The sequence below is a fragment of the Rana temporaria genome, chromosome 1, assembly GCF_905171775.1.
Source record: "Rana temporaria chromosome 1, aRanTem1.1, whole genome shotgun sequence".
Taxonomy (NCBI): domain Eukaryota; kingdom Metazoa; phylum Chordata; class Amphibia; order Anura; family Ranidae; genus Rana; species Rana temporaria.
Genome location: NC_053489.1, coordinates 557,875,089 through 557,892,874, shown reverse-complemented (window position 1 = coordinate 557,892,874; position 17,786 = coordinate 557,875,089). Strand labels below are relative to the sequence as shown.

General features: G+C 40.7%; 1 protein-coding gene across 3 annotated transcripts in view; it reads right to left on the bottom strand.

Moving 5' to 3' along the window:
- Positions 1 to 17,786, bottom strand: part of TENM3 (teneurin transmembrane protein 3) — a 1,530,681-nt gene that overhangs the window by 263,821 nt on the left and 1,249,074 nt on the right. For all 3 annotated transcript variants that reach the window (XM_040333815.1, XM_040333823.1, XM_040333831.1), the window contains one exon: positions 16,703 to 16,941. In XM_040333815.1, coding sequence (XP_040189749.1) covers positions 16,703 to 16,941 — 239 coding nt within the window. The remainder of the gene's footprint in view (positions 1 to 16,702; positions 16,942 to 17,786) is intronic.

Below are 17,786 nucleotides of genomic sequence, written 5' to 3'. Positions count from 1 at the left end.
AGAACAATCATATCGGCAGTTCAGCCCGCCACCTACTCTCCAATGCTTCTCCGGGCTAGCACGTGCTGTAAGGTTACGTGCGATCGGCGACCCGTGAAAGAACCTGCCGCTGCTGGACGATGATCATGGAGATTTGTGATCAAATGATCCCAAGTCATCTCTATAGCCTCGTACACACGCTCGGTTTTCTCGGCAAGAACCAGCAAGAAAACTGCTGGGAAAGCTTTCTTGCCGAGTAAACTGAGCGTGTGTACGAGGCTTTCAGGTTTCTCATCAGGAAATCTGGCCAGAATCTCGATGAGAAAAATAGAGATCCTGCTCTCTATTTTATCGTCGAGATTCTTGTCGACCTGTTTCCTGATGAGAAACCCGAGAGTGTGTATATTTACCTGTCCCCATTGAAACCAGCGCATGCTCGAAATGACTTTGACGCATGCACGGTAGCTTCCACGGCATAGGTAGGGTGAAGCAAGATGGCGGCGATGGCATCAAATGTGATGAGCGCATGCTCATCGTACGGGATGACGTCACCGCGTTCTTGCCTTTCAAGAGAACCGCTGTTCTTTTGAAAGGTTTGTGTGTACACTCGGACGGCAAGAGATTCTTGCCAAGAATCTCGTCGGGAAAACTATGTTTTTTCCTGATGAGATTCTTTCCCATGTGTACGAGGCATATGACCTTCGGAGGCTCGGGCGCAACGTTATGACATCACTTCCGGCCGGCGGAAGTAAACAAGGCCAAGATCTCGGCTGGAAAGAGATTGTTAATTTTTTCTTTTTTCTCAATCTTTCCAGCCTGGAGGAGAGGTGTGGGGTCTTATAGACTCCATAAACAAGACCTGACACACACCATTCCTATTACAAGTGACGTTTACAAAAATGTCCTCTAACACTAAACTGGTAACCTGTAAAAAACAATTAAAGCCTTGCCTATGGAGATTTTTAAGTACCAACGTTTGGCGTCATTCCACGAGTGTGCGCAATTTTAAAGCGTGACATGTACGGTATCTATTTACTCGGCGTGACATCATCTTTCACAATATACAAATAAATGCGGCCAACTTTACTGTTTTGTTATTTTTTTAATCCATGAAACGGTTTTATTTTTTTTAAAACGTGTTTGAAAAATTGTTGCACAAATACCGTGTGACATAAGTGAAAAAGTTGCAACAACCGCCATTTTAATCCCTAGGGTGTTTTCTAAAAAAAAAAAACATACATACTGTTTGGGGGTTCCGAGTAATTTTCTAGCAAAAAAATTATGATTTTTTACATGTAGAAAAGGGACATAATCATAAATGAAACTTAAATTGTTCTTTAAAATTACCTACCGTATATATACTCGCGTATAAGCTGACCCGAATATAAGCCGAGGCACCTAATTTTACCACAAAAACTGGGAAAACGTATTGACTCGAGTATAAGCCTAGGGTGTCTATCTGCATGCCTCACTGTGCCTCACTTTGCCTCACTGTGTCCATGTGCATGCCTCACTGTGTCCATGCCTCACTGTGCCCATGCCTCACTGTGCCCACGCCTAGATTGACGTTTAACATGAGAATCTATGGAAGGGGTGTCCGGGTTTGAAAAATTGGTGCTCCCCAGCCGTAGGTCTCCCAGACAACAAACTTTGCACACTTATAAAGGAGAAATGGGGCTACATGTGTGCCAAGTTCCGGGTCCAGGGGACCTACAACCGGACGGTACCAGGTCCCCAAATTCACCAGAGAAATTACAGTTTAACGTGGGAGTCTATGGAAGGGGTGCCGGGCTTTGAAAAATCGGTACTCCCCGAGGGTAGGTCCCCTGGACAATAATTTGTGCACACTTATAGAGGAGAAGTGGGGCTACATGTGTGCCAAGTATGGGATCCAGGGGACCTAAGGCCGGCTGGATCCAGGTCCCCAAATCCGGGAGATCAGGCGCAAAAAGGTGACTTGAGTATAAGCCCGGGGGTGGCATATTCAGCACAAAAAAATGTGCTGTAAAACTCGGCTTATACTCAAGTATATACAGTATATATGTTAAAAGTCATTCAAATAACATCTTTTTTTTTATATACATTTATAATTGTTAAAACATTGAACAAGACAATGGAATATGTTTGAAATTTTTGTCAGAAAAAAATAAATAAGAATGTAGATTTGTAGCTATTTGGAAAGAGAAGAGTTTGATCCTGCCAAATTTTTAAGGTTACTATATCACAACGACAGTTCTGGTGTCTTCAGGAATTTTTATTTTTTTTCTGTCTCCTCCACTTGTCTTTGCAACAACATTTTTTCGTGTCACAGGCGTTTGGGGACTGCCAGTAGAAAGACCATGCCATTGCGTCTGCAGCTACTCAACTGCATTTTCAGTCTGCAATCTATCCATCTGTTTTAGATTCTTTGTTAGTGTGTCAAAGAACAAACTCGTTAAAATTGTCTGCCAACGTTTTTTCGAAAGCAGATTTTCATCATGGTGTGCCAAATGCTTCTGATGGCAGAAATGAAAAAGTGAGCATTTCAACAGTAAAATATTTCCCAATGAAAATGCTTAACTACTTGAAACGATTATGCTTTTTTTTTTCTTATCAACTAAGGCGGCAAGATCTGCGACACCGCAAGTCTGAAAATCCCTGATGCTTGTGGGGCCCTTTGTCAGATTCGCTGTCAGATAACCTTGCTAATTCATTACAAATGATAAGAAAAACCCCAGGTGTCGCTTCTGTACCTGTATAATTACTGCAGGCGCCACATGAAAAGAGTGATACGGAAGGTGCAGTAGTTATGTCACTCTTTGCAGACATATACTGTGATTAAAACTCTAGAGAATACTTGCAGAGCCAACGAGACACAAGTAATATACCGGTCCTAATTACCAGCACTTTTTGGACACAGATACATACTAAATGATTATGGGGCACCCTAATGTTTGATTGCCCTAATGATAGCCAAGCGCAAACACCAGTTCATACTTTAATGACTTGAAAAGACTTTGAGCAATCATAAGATTTTGTACTGTGGTTTTCTAGAATAGCTTTTTTTTCCGTTAGACCTATGAAAAAAAAAAAAAATATTGTCCTGTATTAAAGGAGCAATAGAATGGAAATTCCAACAGTTTTTCCATCGTTGAGAACTAAACAATAAAAATGTTAACTACATTTGCTTTTTTTTTTTCAGATTCATTTTCCAATAGATCAAGGATTGGAATACAATATTCCAGCCTCCGAATGAGTATTACATTCATATCTGATAAGAGTCTTAACATTCTGTTCTTTGTGGAAAATATCACTGTCCATTGCCAGTCCAAGGGATTTTCTTACTCTGTTACATAGGTACCTGGATGCCTACACAGACTCAGTCCAGCCCTGGTAGATGTGCCATGAAGATACCATCAGTTAAAAAGCCAACATAGCTCCCCTTCTGACATTCTGAGAGCAGATTATTTGCAAAGGACAGTCTATTTCACAAAAAGCTGCTTATTTTTCTTAAATATCACATACAGGACATGAAGTTTTTGCTCAAAGCTCTTATTTGTCTATGATTTCAGTTTCCACTGTGCTTTGTCATATTACCTCTGTTTCTGCATTGAAAAGAGAGAAAAAAATCCTAACTCTGAATAATGTGTTTTTTGTGCAATTTAAAGTAAACCCTTAAAGTGGTTCTAAGCATTCTATGCATGAAGGTAAAAAACCTTCTGTGTGCGTCAGCTTCCCCAAATACCTGAGCTCCCTCTTGATCCAGCGATGCGCAAGAGAGCCCGCAGCTCTCCAGGGACTCTCCCTCCACATATGCTCACGGGTCAATCACAGCCAGTGAGCCAATAAGGAGAGAGAGGGGGCAGGGCCCGAGCCACAGCTCTGTATCTGAATGGACACGCAGAGCTGCTTGCTCTGGGGGAAGTAGACAGGAGGGAGGGGCCAGGAGTGCCAGCGGGGGACCCAAGAAGAGGAGGACCAGGGCTGCTCTTTGCAAAACCATTGCACAGCGCAGGTAAGTATGACATGTTTGGCTTTGTTTTTTTTATAATGTTTTGGCCATTAATATAACTTTAATACCTCCCACTACATATTATTTCAAGGTCCGTGAAGCACTAGTTTTCCCAAACTAGTCTGTGGCCTGTAGGACATACACACCCGGGGATTTTAACTAAATCTGGTGCAACTGCGCATAGTAACCAATCAGCTTCTAGGTTTTAGGCCAGGTTCACACTGCTCCGATATGAGTCTTGCGACTTTCAATCCAACATTGCCCTGCAACCTCAATTTTTTCCATGTGTATTTGGAAAATGTGGAAAGAAAATAAAAATGCATCTACACATTTTTTACACATTTTTACGGCACTGACGGGCGCTGATGAGGATCCACTTATAGAGTGGCACTGATGAGCACTTACTGATGGGCACTTTAGTGGAACTGTAGAACACTGCTAAGGGAACAGATGTGGCACTCCTGGAGCACAGATGTGGCACTGCTGGGGCACAGATGTGGCACTCATGGGGCACTGCACGGGCGCTCCTGGGCACTTATGCTCCTGGGACACTTCTTGGCACTGATGTGGCACTGCTTTGCACTAATGGGGCACTCCTTAGAACTAATGGGCACTAAAGGGGCACACCTTGGCACGTCTGGGGCACTCTTGAGCACTGATGGGGCACTCCTTGGCACTGACGGGGCACCCTCCTCTCCTCACACGATTGAGAGAGAGAACCGGACATAACATTGGTTTGTTGACAGTGATCGCTCCATCCAATTTGATTGAGTGATCACGTGGTAAAGGACCACTGGGATTGGCCCTTTACCCCGATCCCTGACACGCTGGGTCCCTGAGAACTCAGTGGTCACGAACATTCCCAGGGGTCGTGCAGTTGCGCGTTTCTGGGTGGACGTCATAGTACGCCCTCCCAGACTTATCCGCTGTAGCCGTCATTTGGCTATGGCCCAGTCAGCAACTGGTTAATTGAACAAGCTGAGATTAGAAGCTGAATTGTTACAATGCACAGCTATTGAAGTATTGAAATTACAGATTTTCTTTAAAGCAGACTTTGGATGTAAACGTAAGATCTACTTATCCTGAAGGCCGAATTACCCACCCCCCACAAAAAAATGTTTTTTTAAATAAAGTCATAAAAACTATAATAACTAAAATCTAAATTAAAAAAAATTAAACCATTAGAAGTAAAAAGGAAGAAAAACAAATCTTATCACAGACCCTAGCTTTGCGGAGCTTCTCAAAGGTGCTGGTGAAATCACTGTGCCTCACCACTACCTAATGAGAAAGCTTTCTGAGACTCTTGTGCACATAATAGAATGCTTCTTTCTGTATTACAACAATGGGACTGTAAAGGTGGTGATAATGAAGGCAGGCCTTTCTTGTTAGCAGACACTTTGAGAAAGGACATTAGAAAGCCTTACAGTACTTCAAATTCCCAACAGGTTAAGAACGACTGTAAAGTTCTCTAAAATCTCTGCAATGTATGCAGTCAAGCTGAAGAGGATGTTTTAATAAGAAAAAAAAAACCTGGAGTTTCACTTTAACCACTTGCCCACCGGGTTAATTCTGGCACTTCTCTCCTTCATGTGAAAATCACAATTTTTTTGCTAGAAAATTAATCAGAACCCCCAAACATTATATATTTTTTTTTAGCAGACATCCTAGGGAATAAAATGGCAGTCATTGCAATACTTTTTGTCACACCGTATTTGCGCAGCGGTCTTACAAGCGCACTTTTTTTGGATAAAAATCACTTTTTTGAATTAAAAAATAAGACAACAATACATTTTGCCCAATTTTTTTATATATTGTGAAAGATAATGTTACGCCGAGTAAAATGATTAAAAATGATTAAACTTTTACCCTTAAAAATCTCGATAGGCGACGTTTAAAAAATTCTACAGGTTGCATTTTTTGAGTTGCAGAGTAGGTCTAGGGCTAGAATTAGTGCTCTCACTCTAACGATTGCGGCGATACCTCACTTGTGTGGTTTGAATACCGTTTTCATATGCGGGCGCTACTCGCGTATGCGTTTGCTTCTGCGTGCGAGCTCGTCGGGATGGGGCGCTTTAAAAAAAATTTTTTTGGTTTTCTTATTTATTTTTATTTAGTTTTATAATTTTTTACACTGAAATAAAAAAAAAAAAAATGATCACTTTTATTCCTATTACAAGGAATGTAAACATCCCTTGTAATAGAAAAAAGCATGACAGGTCCTCTTAAATATGAGATCTGGGGTCAAAAAGACCTCAGATCTCATAATTAGACTTAAATGCAAAAAAATAAAAAATAAAATAAAAATGTCATTTTTTCAAATGACAAAAAAAAAAATGTTTCTTTAAGAGGCTGGGCGGGACTGACGTTTTGACGTCACTTCCGCCCAGCAGAGCTATGAGGACGGGTGAAGGAGATTTCTCCTTCAGTCCCGTCCCCGCTCAGCTGCCGGACACATCCGATCCCCTCCGCCGCTACCGACGGCTCCGGTAAGCGGCGGAGGGCGCGGGAGAGCGGCGGGAGGGGGGGGGCCCCTCTCCCGCCACCGATAACGGCGACCTCGCGGCGAATCCGCCGCGGAGACCGCCGTTATCGTGTACACCACCGCCCCCTGAAAAGATGAATATCTCGGTTGTGGCAGCAGCTGCTGCCGTTATCGAGATATTCAACTTTAAAAACAGGACGTCTTTTTGACATGGGGCGGTGGTCAAGAGGTTAAACAGGTTTTAAACAGGTTTCCTTTATAAAAATGAATGTTAGCTGTTATTACTCAAAAATAGTGATGCCAAACACAGCCAGGCAACTAGAATTTTCAGAAGGAAGGCAGCTGTCACAATCCTCATACTTCTCCCATACTAGGGATACCCTAAAGTACTCACAAAGGAGTTTTCCTGTGGCAGAAGCACTTTGAGGCCTGAATCACACTTGTGCAGTGCGAATTTCAGCTCTCTTATCTCTGCAGAGAGATAAGAGAAGTGTTCTGCAGATTAGCAATGTTTTAGATGCGAATTTGGAGACCTGGGAGAAGTTCCAGGTGAGAGGAGAGTGGGGGAGAAGTGTATTGAGCTGAATGAGAGAAATTCCTGAAGAGAACTGAACACATCTGCGAATTAGATGCGTGCCCATAGAAGATAATGGGACTGAATTCGCACCTGAGCCGCACCGCAAGACATAAAAACCGCACACGGTTTGGAGGCAATGCGCAGTGCGGATGCATCGCACATATGTGAACCAGCCTCATTGAAAACAATGTATTTTGAAATGTCCTGCGAATTAGATGCAGTTTAAGCCGCACTCAATTCGCTTAGGTGTGAACCTGGCCTTAGGTTTAAATTCACATACTCTTAACTGACTAGGAGCTCATTGACATCAGCTGCAGCATTGCAACACAGCAGCTGGTGTGTGTTGCAGTGTGGTCTGGCTGAGATTAGCACAGAGATGATGCAACAATCTTGGCACTCGGATTTCTTTTTTTCTTTTTAAACAAACTTAATTAAGATGTCACACAGACATTGCATAAAGTTCAGTAGCCAGCCTTTCTTTTTTAAGCACCCCATTGAGATTAGCACAGAGATGATGCAACAATCTTGGCGCTCGTATTTCTTTTTTTCTTTTTAAATAAACTTTATTAAGATGTCACACAGACATTGCATAAAGTTCAGTAGCCAGCCTTTCTTTTTTAAGCACCCCATTGTCCGCACACCCCCTCAACACAGTTGTGTGAACCAGACACATAGAGAGACAAGGCTATTTACCTTGTCATGCAGCGGGACTGCGCTGGAATTCATTTAATATTTATTTCTATTATTTTCACCCAAAAAAATGTTCAATTATTTGACTGTGTTATGAACAGCAGCAACAGGAGAAATGTACTGTATAGGCACATTTTTTCTAGTGCGGGTGTGTGTTTTTTTAGAATGGACTCTAAGACCCCTTTCACACTGAGGCGGTTTTCAGGCATTTTAGCGATAGAAATAGCGCCTGTAAAATGCCTGAAAACCGCCTTCCATTCATTTCAGTGTGACTTTGCACACTGGGGCGGTGTGCTTGTGGAACGTTATTTAAAGTCCTGCAAGCAACATCTTTGATGCGGTTTGGGAGCGCTGTATACAGAGCTCTTAAAAATCCCTGCCCATTGAAATAAATGGGCAGCGCTTCCAAAGCGCCTGAAAAGCAATTCGGAAGCATCGCAACACAGGCGTTTTTAGCCCCTTCTTTGCACCGCTGCGAAAACTAGCACTTTACTGCTAATGGCCGGCACTTTCAGTGTGAAAGCAGCCTAACTGCCAATCCTGTAAGTCTGTTCCAAGCAACAACTACTATTTCTGTAAAATATTTTCTATAGTTACTTCATACTTTCCTCCTGCTAATTTGAGGTCTTGTGCCCTCCTGAACTTAATTTACACCCTGTGTGTAAAGTTTTAAATCACGTTTCCCCCCCGAGGCTGTACTGAGCACCTTTCTCTAGTCTCTCCTGTTTTACTCCTCCGACCTTGCATCATTTTTGTTGCTGATCTCTGATCCTGCTCATCAATATTTATTTGTAAGCGAGGGTTCCAGAAGTGGATACTTCATTCTAAGCTAGGTCTCACTAAAGATCTATAAAGGGGAATCAGGGCCTTCTTACTCCTATCGCTGAATCCTCTAGTGAGACACCCCAGAATACCATTTGCTTTCCACCCTGATTGGACACAGAGGCCCAGATTCAAGAAGCAATTGCGCCCGTGTAACCATAGGCATTCACGTTCACTTTGAAGCAAATGACATCCTGGCGACGTCATTTGCCGCAATGCACGTCGGGAAAGTTTCCCGACGGAGCATGCGCTGTACGCTCGGCGCGGGAGTGCGCCTAATTTAAATGATTCCCGCCCCCGGCGGGATCATTTACATTGCGCGCGCTTATGCCGGGCAATTTTGCCGGCGCGCCCTCGCAATTTACGGAGCTACTGCTCCGTGAATCGAGGGCAGCGCAAAATATTTGCGGGGGCGCAGGGCAAAATCATTGCCCTGCTCCCCCGCAAATATCGCGCAAATGTACCTGAATCTGGGCCAATGTTCATTTTGCAATAATCTAAGTTTAGCACCACCAATTCTCTGTAGTAGTAATCCCAATATTGTACTGTATTAGAGGATATTTTTATACCAAGTGTGTCATTTTATATTTAGAAAAACAAAGACTTTATTAGACTTCTAAAAACAAAACCTTAAACTAGAAATGTAATGCAATAGCAGGCAGCTTTATGTACCTAAAGGTAATTTCAACTTTTTTATGGTACCTCAGAGTCCCAAATCTGGTTATTTCTATTTTTCAAATACTGACTTCAGCTAAAAGATCAAGGGGCAGATTCACATACAATTGCATGGGCACAGCGTATGTGAGATGCGCTATGCCGCTGTAACTTACTTTTGCAAGCTTTGAATCCAGAAAGAATTTGCGCCGTAAGTTACGGCGGCGTAGTGTATCTCTCGCGGCGTAACGGCACGTAATTCAAATCGGCGAGTAGGGGGCGTGTTTCATTTAAATGAAGCGCGTCCCCGCGCCGAACGAACTGCGCATGCGCCGTCCCTAAGTTTCCCGCCGTGCATTGCGCTAAATGACGTCGCAGGGATGTCATTGTTTTGATGTGGACGTAAATTACGTCCAGCCCCATTCACGGACGACTTACGCAAACAAAAAAAAATATTTTCAAATTCAACGCGGAAACGACGGCTATATTTAACATTGCGTACGCCGACAAATAGCAGCTTTAACTAAAAGCCGAACGGAAACGACGTAAAAGAATGCGACGGCCGCTCGTACGTTTGTGGATCGTCGGAAATAGCTAATTTGCATACTCGACGCGGAATACGACGGGAACGCCACCCAGCAGACGACGAAGAATTGCATCTACGATCCGAAGGCGTACGAAGACGTACGCCTGTCGGATCTAACCCAGATGCCGTCGGATCTTGTTTTGAGGATTCAAAACAAAGATACGACGCAGGAAATTTAAAAGTACGCCGGCGTATCAGTAGATACGCCGGCGTACTTCCTTTGTGGATCGGACCTTTAAAGTCGCACTACCTAAAACATAAAGCTGCATATTGTTTTTTTCTTGTATCAAATATGTACAGAAAAGACATCTGGAAATGTATACAGTTTTAACATGAAGTCACATTAGGAGACAACACAGTATGTAAATTATAAAAGTCCTATAAACACATAATTTGAAAGTATATGAGCCTATAAAGGACATGTATACTACACACTGTATAGTGTATGTGGCCAACTTGAAAGTAGTAAGTGTTTGGCTATTTCAAGCAACCAAAAGGTCATTCTGATTGGGTAATCACCTGCCATCGCTTTCTGCACTGCTATAGGGGTGCTGAAAAAGAGAAGGGTTTCAAATGCAAATGTAAAGATGTCCTATATTCTTTAATAAAATGTTGTATGATCCAGGTATGAAAGAGTTACATTTTATTTCCTTGCTTCCACTTCTTTAGCATCTTATTAAATATTTTGTTATCGCCAAGCCTGACACAACAGCCATTTGCATTGTCAATTAAATATTAATGCTGCACCGCATTAAAGCATTGTAAGTATTTTGTTATGCTTTGCACTTAGCATAAAATAGGGTTCAATTTCAGTAAGTACAAAATATTTCTATATACAAACATACAGTATTAAATTACAGTAAATGATAGCTAGAGATAGGGAAAAGCGATTATATTTTAATAGTTAATGTGAATGGCTCAGTCGTTAGGAACTATGCAGAAAGTTGGTAAATACACAGAATTAGCTGGTACTTGGCAGTTTGGTACTTTATGAAACAATAGAACCGGCTTTTTCTCCATCTATTAATAAACAGAATTAAAAAATCACTAGGGTAGTCATATATCACTAGAAATGAAAAGAGAAGGGTAAGTGTTTATAATGTCCGCAAAGTCCCCACTCACTAAAGTTTAAGTAACTTGCAAAGTTTTCAATAAATATATATTAAAGCATAGGTAATCTACAAGCTACAGTAATACACTCACAGAATGCAACAGGAGCGAGTTAAAAAACAAAAAGTACATTTACCTCAGCCAGAAATAATTATACACATATGGGCTCTATGTTTAAATCACCTACACGTGTACAAACCGGCTTTTGTTAGGAGTTGCTGTGTTATATAGTGTATATAGCTTAGATGCAAATAATAATTAAGTTATTGGAGGGGATGATAAGGAACTATATCCAAGAATTTACTAAGGAAAAACATATCTTAAGTAGTCATCAGCATGGGCTTATAAAAAGGTTGTTCTTGCCAGACAAATCTGTTAACATTCTATGAGAAACTGCCATCTAGACGGGGAAGGCCCATAGATTTAGTCAACCTGGATTTTGCAAAGGCATTTAATACAGTCCCCCATAAGCACTTAATCTACAAACTGAGGTCTACAGGCGTGGGCCATAAGGTTTTATCACAGATAGTACAAATGTAATTATTTTCTCTTCTGGGAGGACAGAAGGTCACCATCACCTGATCTACATTTGGCACTTAAAGTAGTTCTAAAGGCTGAAGATTTTTTACCTTCATGCATGACGGTAAAAAGCCTTCTGTGTGCAGCAGCTCCCCAGCACCCCAATCCTTCCCTGAGCCCCCCACTGATCCAGCAATGTTCACCATAGCCTCGGCTGTCCCGGTACTCTCCCTCCTCATTGGCTGAGATAGCAGCGGGAGCCCATTGTCAGGAGCCAGAATTCCCGGTGGGGGACGCAAAAAAGAAGAGGAATGGAGCTGCGCTGTGCAAAACTGATACGGTAAGTATAACATGTTTGTTTTTAAAAAAAAAAAAAACTTTAATACTACTTCTATTTATATATTTGATATGTAATCTTTTGATGACGCGTGGCATTGTTTTTGCACTAGAATGATTAACTAAGGTCTATTCATTTATTACCAAATTCATGAACTTGTGTTTGAGGTCAGGACATGTCTTAGGCCTCGTACACACGATAGGATAGCCAGAGAACAGCGGTCTGAAGGACCGTTGTCTTAGGTTAACGGATGAAGCTGACTGATGGTCCGTCACGCCTACACACCATAGGTTAAATAACCGATAGTGTCAGAACGCGGTGACGTAAAACACAATGACGTGCTGAAAAAAACGAAGTTCAATGCTTCCAAGCATGCGCCAACTTGATTCTGAGCATGCGCTGGTTTTTAACCGATGCTTTTGCATACTAACGATCGGTTTTGACCTATCGGTTAGGCGTCCATCAGTTAAATTTTAAAGCAAGTTCCGATTTTTTTAACCAAAGGTTAACTAACCTATGGGGCCCACACACGATCGGTTTTGACCGATGAAAACGGTCCTTCAGACCGTTGTCCTCTGGCTATCCTATCGTGTGTACGAGGCCTTAGTCTTCAGTTAGAATTAAAACTACACAGATTGGTGGTAAAATCACTTATAAAACAGGTCACAAAAAAGCAATTCCAGTAAACCAAAAATAAGAAAAAAAAAATTGTATATTTATTGTATAAACTGTGTGCTGCAACAATGTGCACCATCAAGAAGACAAAGTAAAAAAATAACATAAAACCCCTGTTGTGATAGACCTGTTTATCGTGCTGATTTAATACATGTTTTCTATTGTGCAGAGAGGACATAATCTTACAAAAAAAAGCTGACCTTTGCCTAAAATGGTGTTCTCTGAAAAAAATAAGCTTTATTGTTTGAGCAGAGGAGCAACCAGTAATGGTTAAAGATGGCTTCAAGCTGTTTCACAAAGACAGCTCTGGAGAAAAATAGTTTAGCTTTTGTCTCAGCAGTCTTGTTCCACAGAAACAATCTTTCATCAAAATACATTAAAAAAAAAAATGGTATATATGAAGAATTGCCATCATAAAGAGAGTATACGTATAGGGTAAATCCTGTCATCTACACACACTTCACCGCAATAAAGATGGTGTTGATTTTCTTTGGGGAGGAAGATAGCACCTTTTTTCTAGAGAAACATTTATTCTTACAAAAGAGTTACATTCATTCTTACAAAAGAATTCTGCTAAAACACTGGTGTGGACAAAAATTAGATTAGGTTAATGTGATTGGATGACATACTTCAGCACTTTGGAGGGCCACTACTGTCCGAAAGTCCATCAAGGGCATTTGTTAACAATTTGGAATTAATTATTTAAGTGTAAAACACCCACTAAAGTTTTCCAAGTGCTTCTACCATCAATTTAGTAACATTTATGAAACTCACTTGCTATAACAGCTTTTTTGACTAAAATGTGCAATTTCACAGTTGGCAAATTTGCTATTGCTTACAATATTTTTTTTGTGACTTGAGCAACAAGTCCATCCGCAATTGTTACTGTATTGTGAATGCAAAATAGTAAATTGTAACAAACAGCTGTTACTTAGTATTAAACCCCTATTTTAAGTATTTATTTTATACATACAATCTGATTGTCAGACAACACTGCCCCAGCTGCTCTATGAAGTGTAAATTCACTTTTTTTAAGAAACTGCGCCCCATCTTTCCAAGTTCCCCTCACCTTTTGCAAGCATTAAAACATAATTCACACTGCCAGGCTCACTCAATGGGCGGATAGTGCTTGTAGATTAACTTTTGTTTGTGTAAGATGGTAAAGGAGCACACAAGGATAATTTAAAAACAGTTCAATTAGTAAAATAGGACCCCAAAATATGGTTGCAAAGTGTAACGAAGATGGTTTGTGGTTGAAGGATAAGACAATAAATGTAGCTTCTTTAAATAGTTTTTATTGAATAAGAGGATAAAAACAGTCAATAGTCCTGCACAACTTCAGGGCCGCCCTCAAGGGGGTACAGGCAGTACACCTGTAAGGGGTCCGCAGGTCCCCAGGGGCCCCAGATGGCAACCCCCTTTTTTTTATACATTTTTATTTTATTTTTTATTAAAGGGCCAATTTTTTTTTATTCATTTTTTAGAGGTCCGGAGGTCCCCAGGGGCCCGGAGATCCCCAGGGCCCCGGATGACAACCCTCCTTTTTTTATAAAAAAGATCATTTGTTTCTTTTATTTTTATATATATATATATATATATATATATATATATATATATATATATATATATATATATATATATATATATATATATATATATATATATAATTATTATTATTATTAAAGGGCTCAGAGGTCCCCAGGGCCCCATGTGACAAACCCCCCCCCCCTTTTTTTTTATATAAATGTTTATTTTTTTATTTTTGTTTATTTTTTATTAAAGGGCCCAGAGGTCCCCAGGGCTCTGGATGGCAACCCCCCCCTTTTTTTTATAAATGTTTATATATTTTTTTATATATTTTTATATTTTTTATTTATTTTTTTATTTTTATTAAAGGGCCCAGAGGTCCCCAGGGCCCCGCATGGCTTCCCCCCTTTTATTATATATATATATTTTTTTCTTTATTTCTTCTTTTTTTTTGTAAAGATCTCCCCCGCTTCTCAATTTGATTCGCGGAGTGCCCATGCCTGAAGCTGTGTAAGGGGCCCCGTAATTCCTGATGGCGACCCTGCACAATATCATGCCAAATTGAGCTAAATATAAGCTTACACTACTCTACTTCCGAAGACACGGTTGTGTGGCTGGAACCCAGAACTGATAGTGGTATCATAGCTTCAGGGACACTGATCTAGAGCATACTGTAATCTACCATCCTTACCGGGAGCTTGGACACTTAGGGCCAGATCCACAAATAGCGGGTGTAACTTAACTTTTCCCATTTAAGTTACACTGCCGCAAATTGTCCAAGTTAGTGCCCGATCCACAAAGCACTTACCTAGAAATTTGCAGCTGTGTAACTTAAATCTGTACGGCGCAAGGCGTGCTCAATCTAATGGGGCGAGTCCCATTAAAATTTGGCGCGCTCCCGCGCCGGACGTACTGCGCATGCTCCCGACGCGATTTTCCCGACTTGCTTTGTGCGGATTTACGTTGTGCCGAGTTTTGAGAATTGTGACGGGTGTAAAAGAAAAAAAAAGAGTTGCGGCGGGAAAAAAAAATGTAAAACAAAATTGACAGCGACGCGGGAAAGAAGGGTCTACTTTTACATGGTGTACTAAGTTTACACTTTGTAAAAGCAGCCCTAATTTTGCGACGGCAAACTAACACTTACGGAAAAAAAACGAAGGGAAAAAGCTTTGTGGATCTCCGTAAGTGCTAATTTGCATACCCGACGCAGAATTTCGACGAGAAATGCCCCCAGCGGCGGCCGAGGTACTGCATCCTAAGATCCGACAGTGTAAAAGTATTACACCTGCCGGATCTTAGGAATATCTATGCGTAACTAATTCTGTGAATCAGCCGCATAGATAGAAACAGGGATACGACGGCGTATCAGTAGATACGCCTGCGTATCCCTTTTGTGGATCGGGCCCTTAAATCCTGTTGTGAAAGTGGTACATCTGCCGCCAAAATTATATTCATAGTACATGGGGGGAAACAATGTAAGATCACATGTAGCCTGAATTGGCATGATGCTGTGCAGGACTATTGCCTTTTTAAAGCCTTTTATTAAATAAATGCTATTTAACTTTTTTTATTTATCTTTTTTTCTTTCAACCACAAACCATCTTCCGTATTTTAGGGCCATCTTCCATATATTTGCAGCCAAATTTTAGAATTGTATTTTACACATTGAATGTTTTTTAGGGTATCCTTGCGCGCTCCTTTACTGATGGTTCTATATATGGTCTTTACTTCACCCTGGTTCAGGCGGTATTTGGAGCAGCCTTACAAATACCCATGCCCCTGGCTATTCAACAAATAGGGCTACCCTTTGCAACACTACTAGCAGCTTGTGTGCCACACTCTATGTGTGCCATTTCCAGAGCTCCCAAGCTGTAGCTTCAGATTTCTTCTGTATCCTATGCGACTATCTAAACCCATAACTTTGCCTATGTACTTGGTCCTCCATGATAGTAATGACTCAACTTAGCACATTTATGGGAATTGAGAACGCCAGACCCATGGCTTGTGAGCACTGGAGGGTGTGTGCCACAAGTTCACCAACACAAGCTAACTGATGCAATAAATCCTGTAAATAGAGTTCTGGCAATATAGACAATTATTTGCTCTTGATGTTCAGTGTGTATGAACATGTACACTAACAAGATCATTTAATAGTGTCCAAAGACAAACCATGTTTCCCAAGATTACAATAACCTAAAATATGATTGGTTGTAATGGAGTTTTTCTTTTGTACACTATTTGCCTTCTGCACTGCTTTCCTGGCCACTGTTTATTTATTGTGTGACCCACAAAGATTCTAAGGTTGAACATTTAGATATCTGTAAAAATAACCATGTAAAACTATGACTACACTGAATTGCATTGGATTTTGCTGCAGAATACTATTTTAAAACAAAGACTTTTTTTGAACTTTCCAATCCTTACAGAACCATTAGCAAACAATAATAAAATAGGCCTTTAGATAAGAATCGCTCTGAATTAGGGCTGAATTAAAACACTAATTTCTCTCTGTAGCTACAGCAGCCGAGATGCAATAAATGGTAGACTCCGTCCTTGTTAATTAACTCCAAATTAAATATTAACTTGATTTTTAAAATAACACCAATCCAAGCGTATAAATCATTTTGTCTTTTTAGACAAAGATTAAAAAGAGCAATGTCACCTATATTAGCTGACAAATCTGACAAGATGTTCTGCTAAGCTTATTCTAATAATCATAAAAAATGAAGAATGGTGAAAATGTAATTACTTACCTATGAAATAGGAGAGAAGTATTGCCAGTAGTACAGAGACCCCTACGGCACAGAGCGCAGTACATTTCCAACTACAGTACTTAGAGGACTTTTTGAACTTAAAAGCACTTCTTGATAAGGTGTTTCGAGGGAGTGGTCTTGTGGGTGGAGTATAGACAGTGCCAGATGCCATTGTGTATCCGGGTGTAGCAGTGCTGAACAGTGGGGTTGTCCCTGTTCCTGTCTTGAATAGAAAATGCCTGTAAAGAAAAAGAAAACAAACATTATTATTCTGAAGTTACCCTAGAGAGTTCCTTCATGTTAATATTGTGTATAATCAATGAACCAGTTTCAGGGCACTTTGGGCTAAGATCATGACATTTTGTTATATTTAAAAGATAAAGCAATACAGAAAAAGAGCTATAGCAAGTACTGTATAATCTGTAACCAAACACACAACTAGGAGGAAACCATTTCTATATAATCACATATTGACCTTCAGCTCATGGTGCATGTTAAATTAGGCTCCTGAAAAGAAACATTGAAAATTAAAATTCCCCACAAGGGAACCATCTTTTTTTAGCTCAGTGAGAAGGCCCTCTCTGGGCAGAATGTACTGTGAAAGCCTTTGCCTAGGGGCTCTACAGTTCAATCTCCGGACAGAATAATGACAGCTATAATGACTATAGACTGAGGGATGTCACTGCTTGAAGCATTTCCTTGTCTCTAGAACTTTGAATGATGATGAAAGAAAGCCCAATTATGCTCTATGAACACAATAAGAAAGCAATAAGTCACACACATTACAACACTGCCCATATCTAATATTACCCCAGTATGGACTTGATCATAGAGGTGATCAAGTCCATATTAAGTGCAATATTAGAGAGGGGCAGTCCCAGACAGGGCTTCATTGTGCCATCCCCTTGCTTAGCTATAATGTATATGGCAGCTTTTCAGCTTTGTGTAGTACCCTCTAGGCAGGGCTGCTGTTAGAAATCATGGGGCCCCGTACAGCCTACCTGCAGGGCCCCCCTCAAATATAAAAAATAAAATAAAACCATTTTCACAATAAATATACTAAAATCATTCTTAGCGGACACAC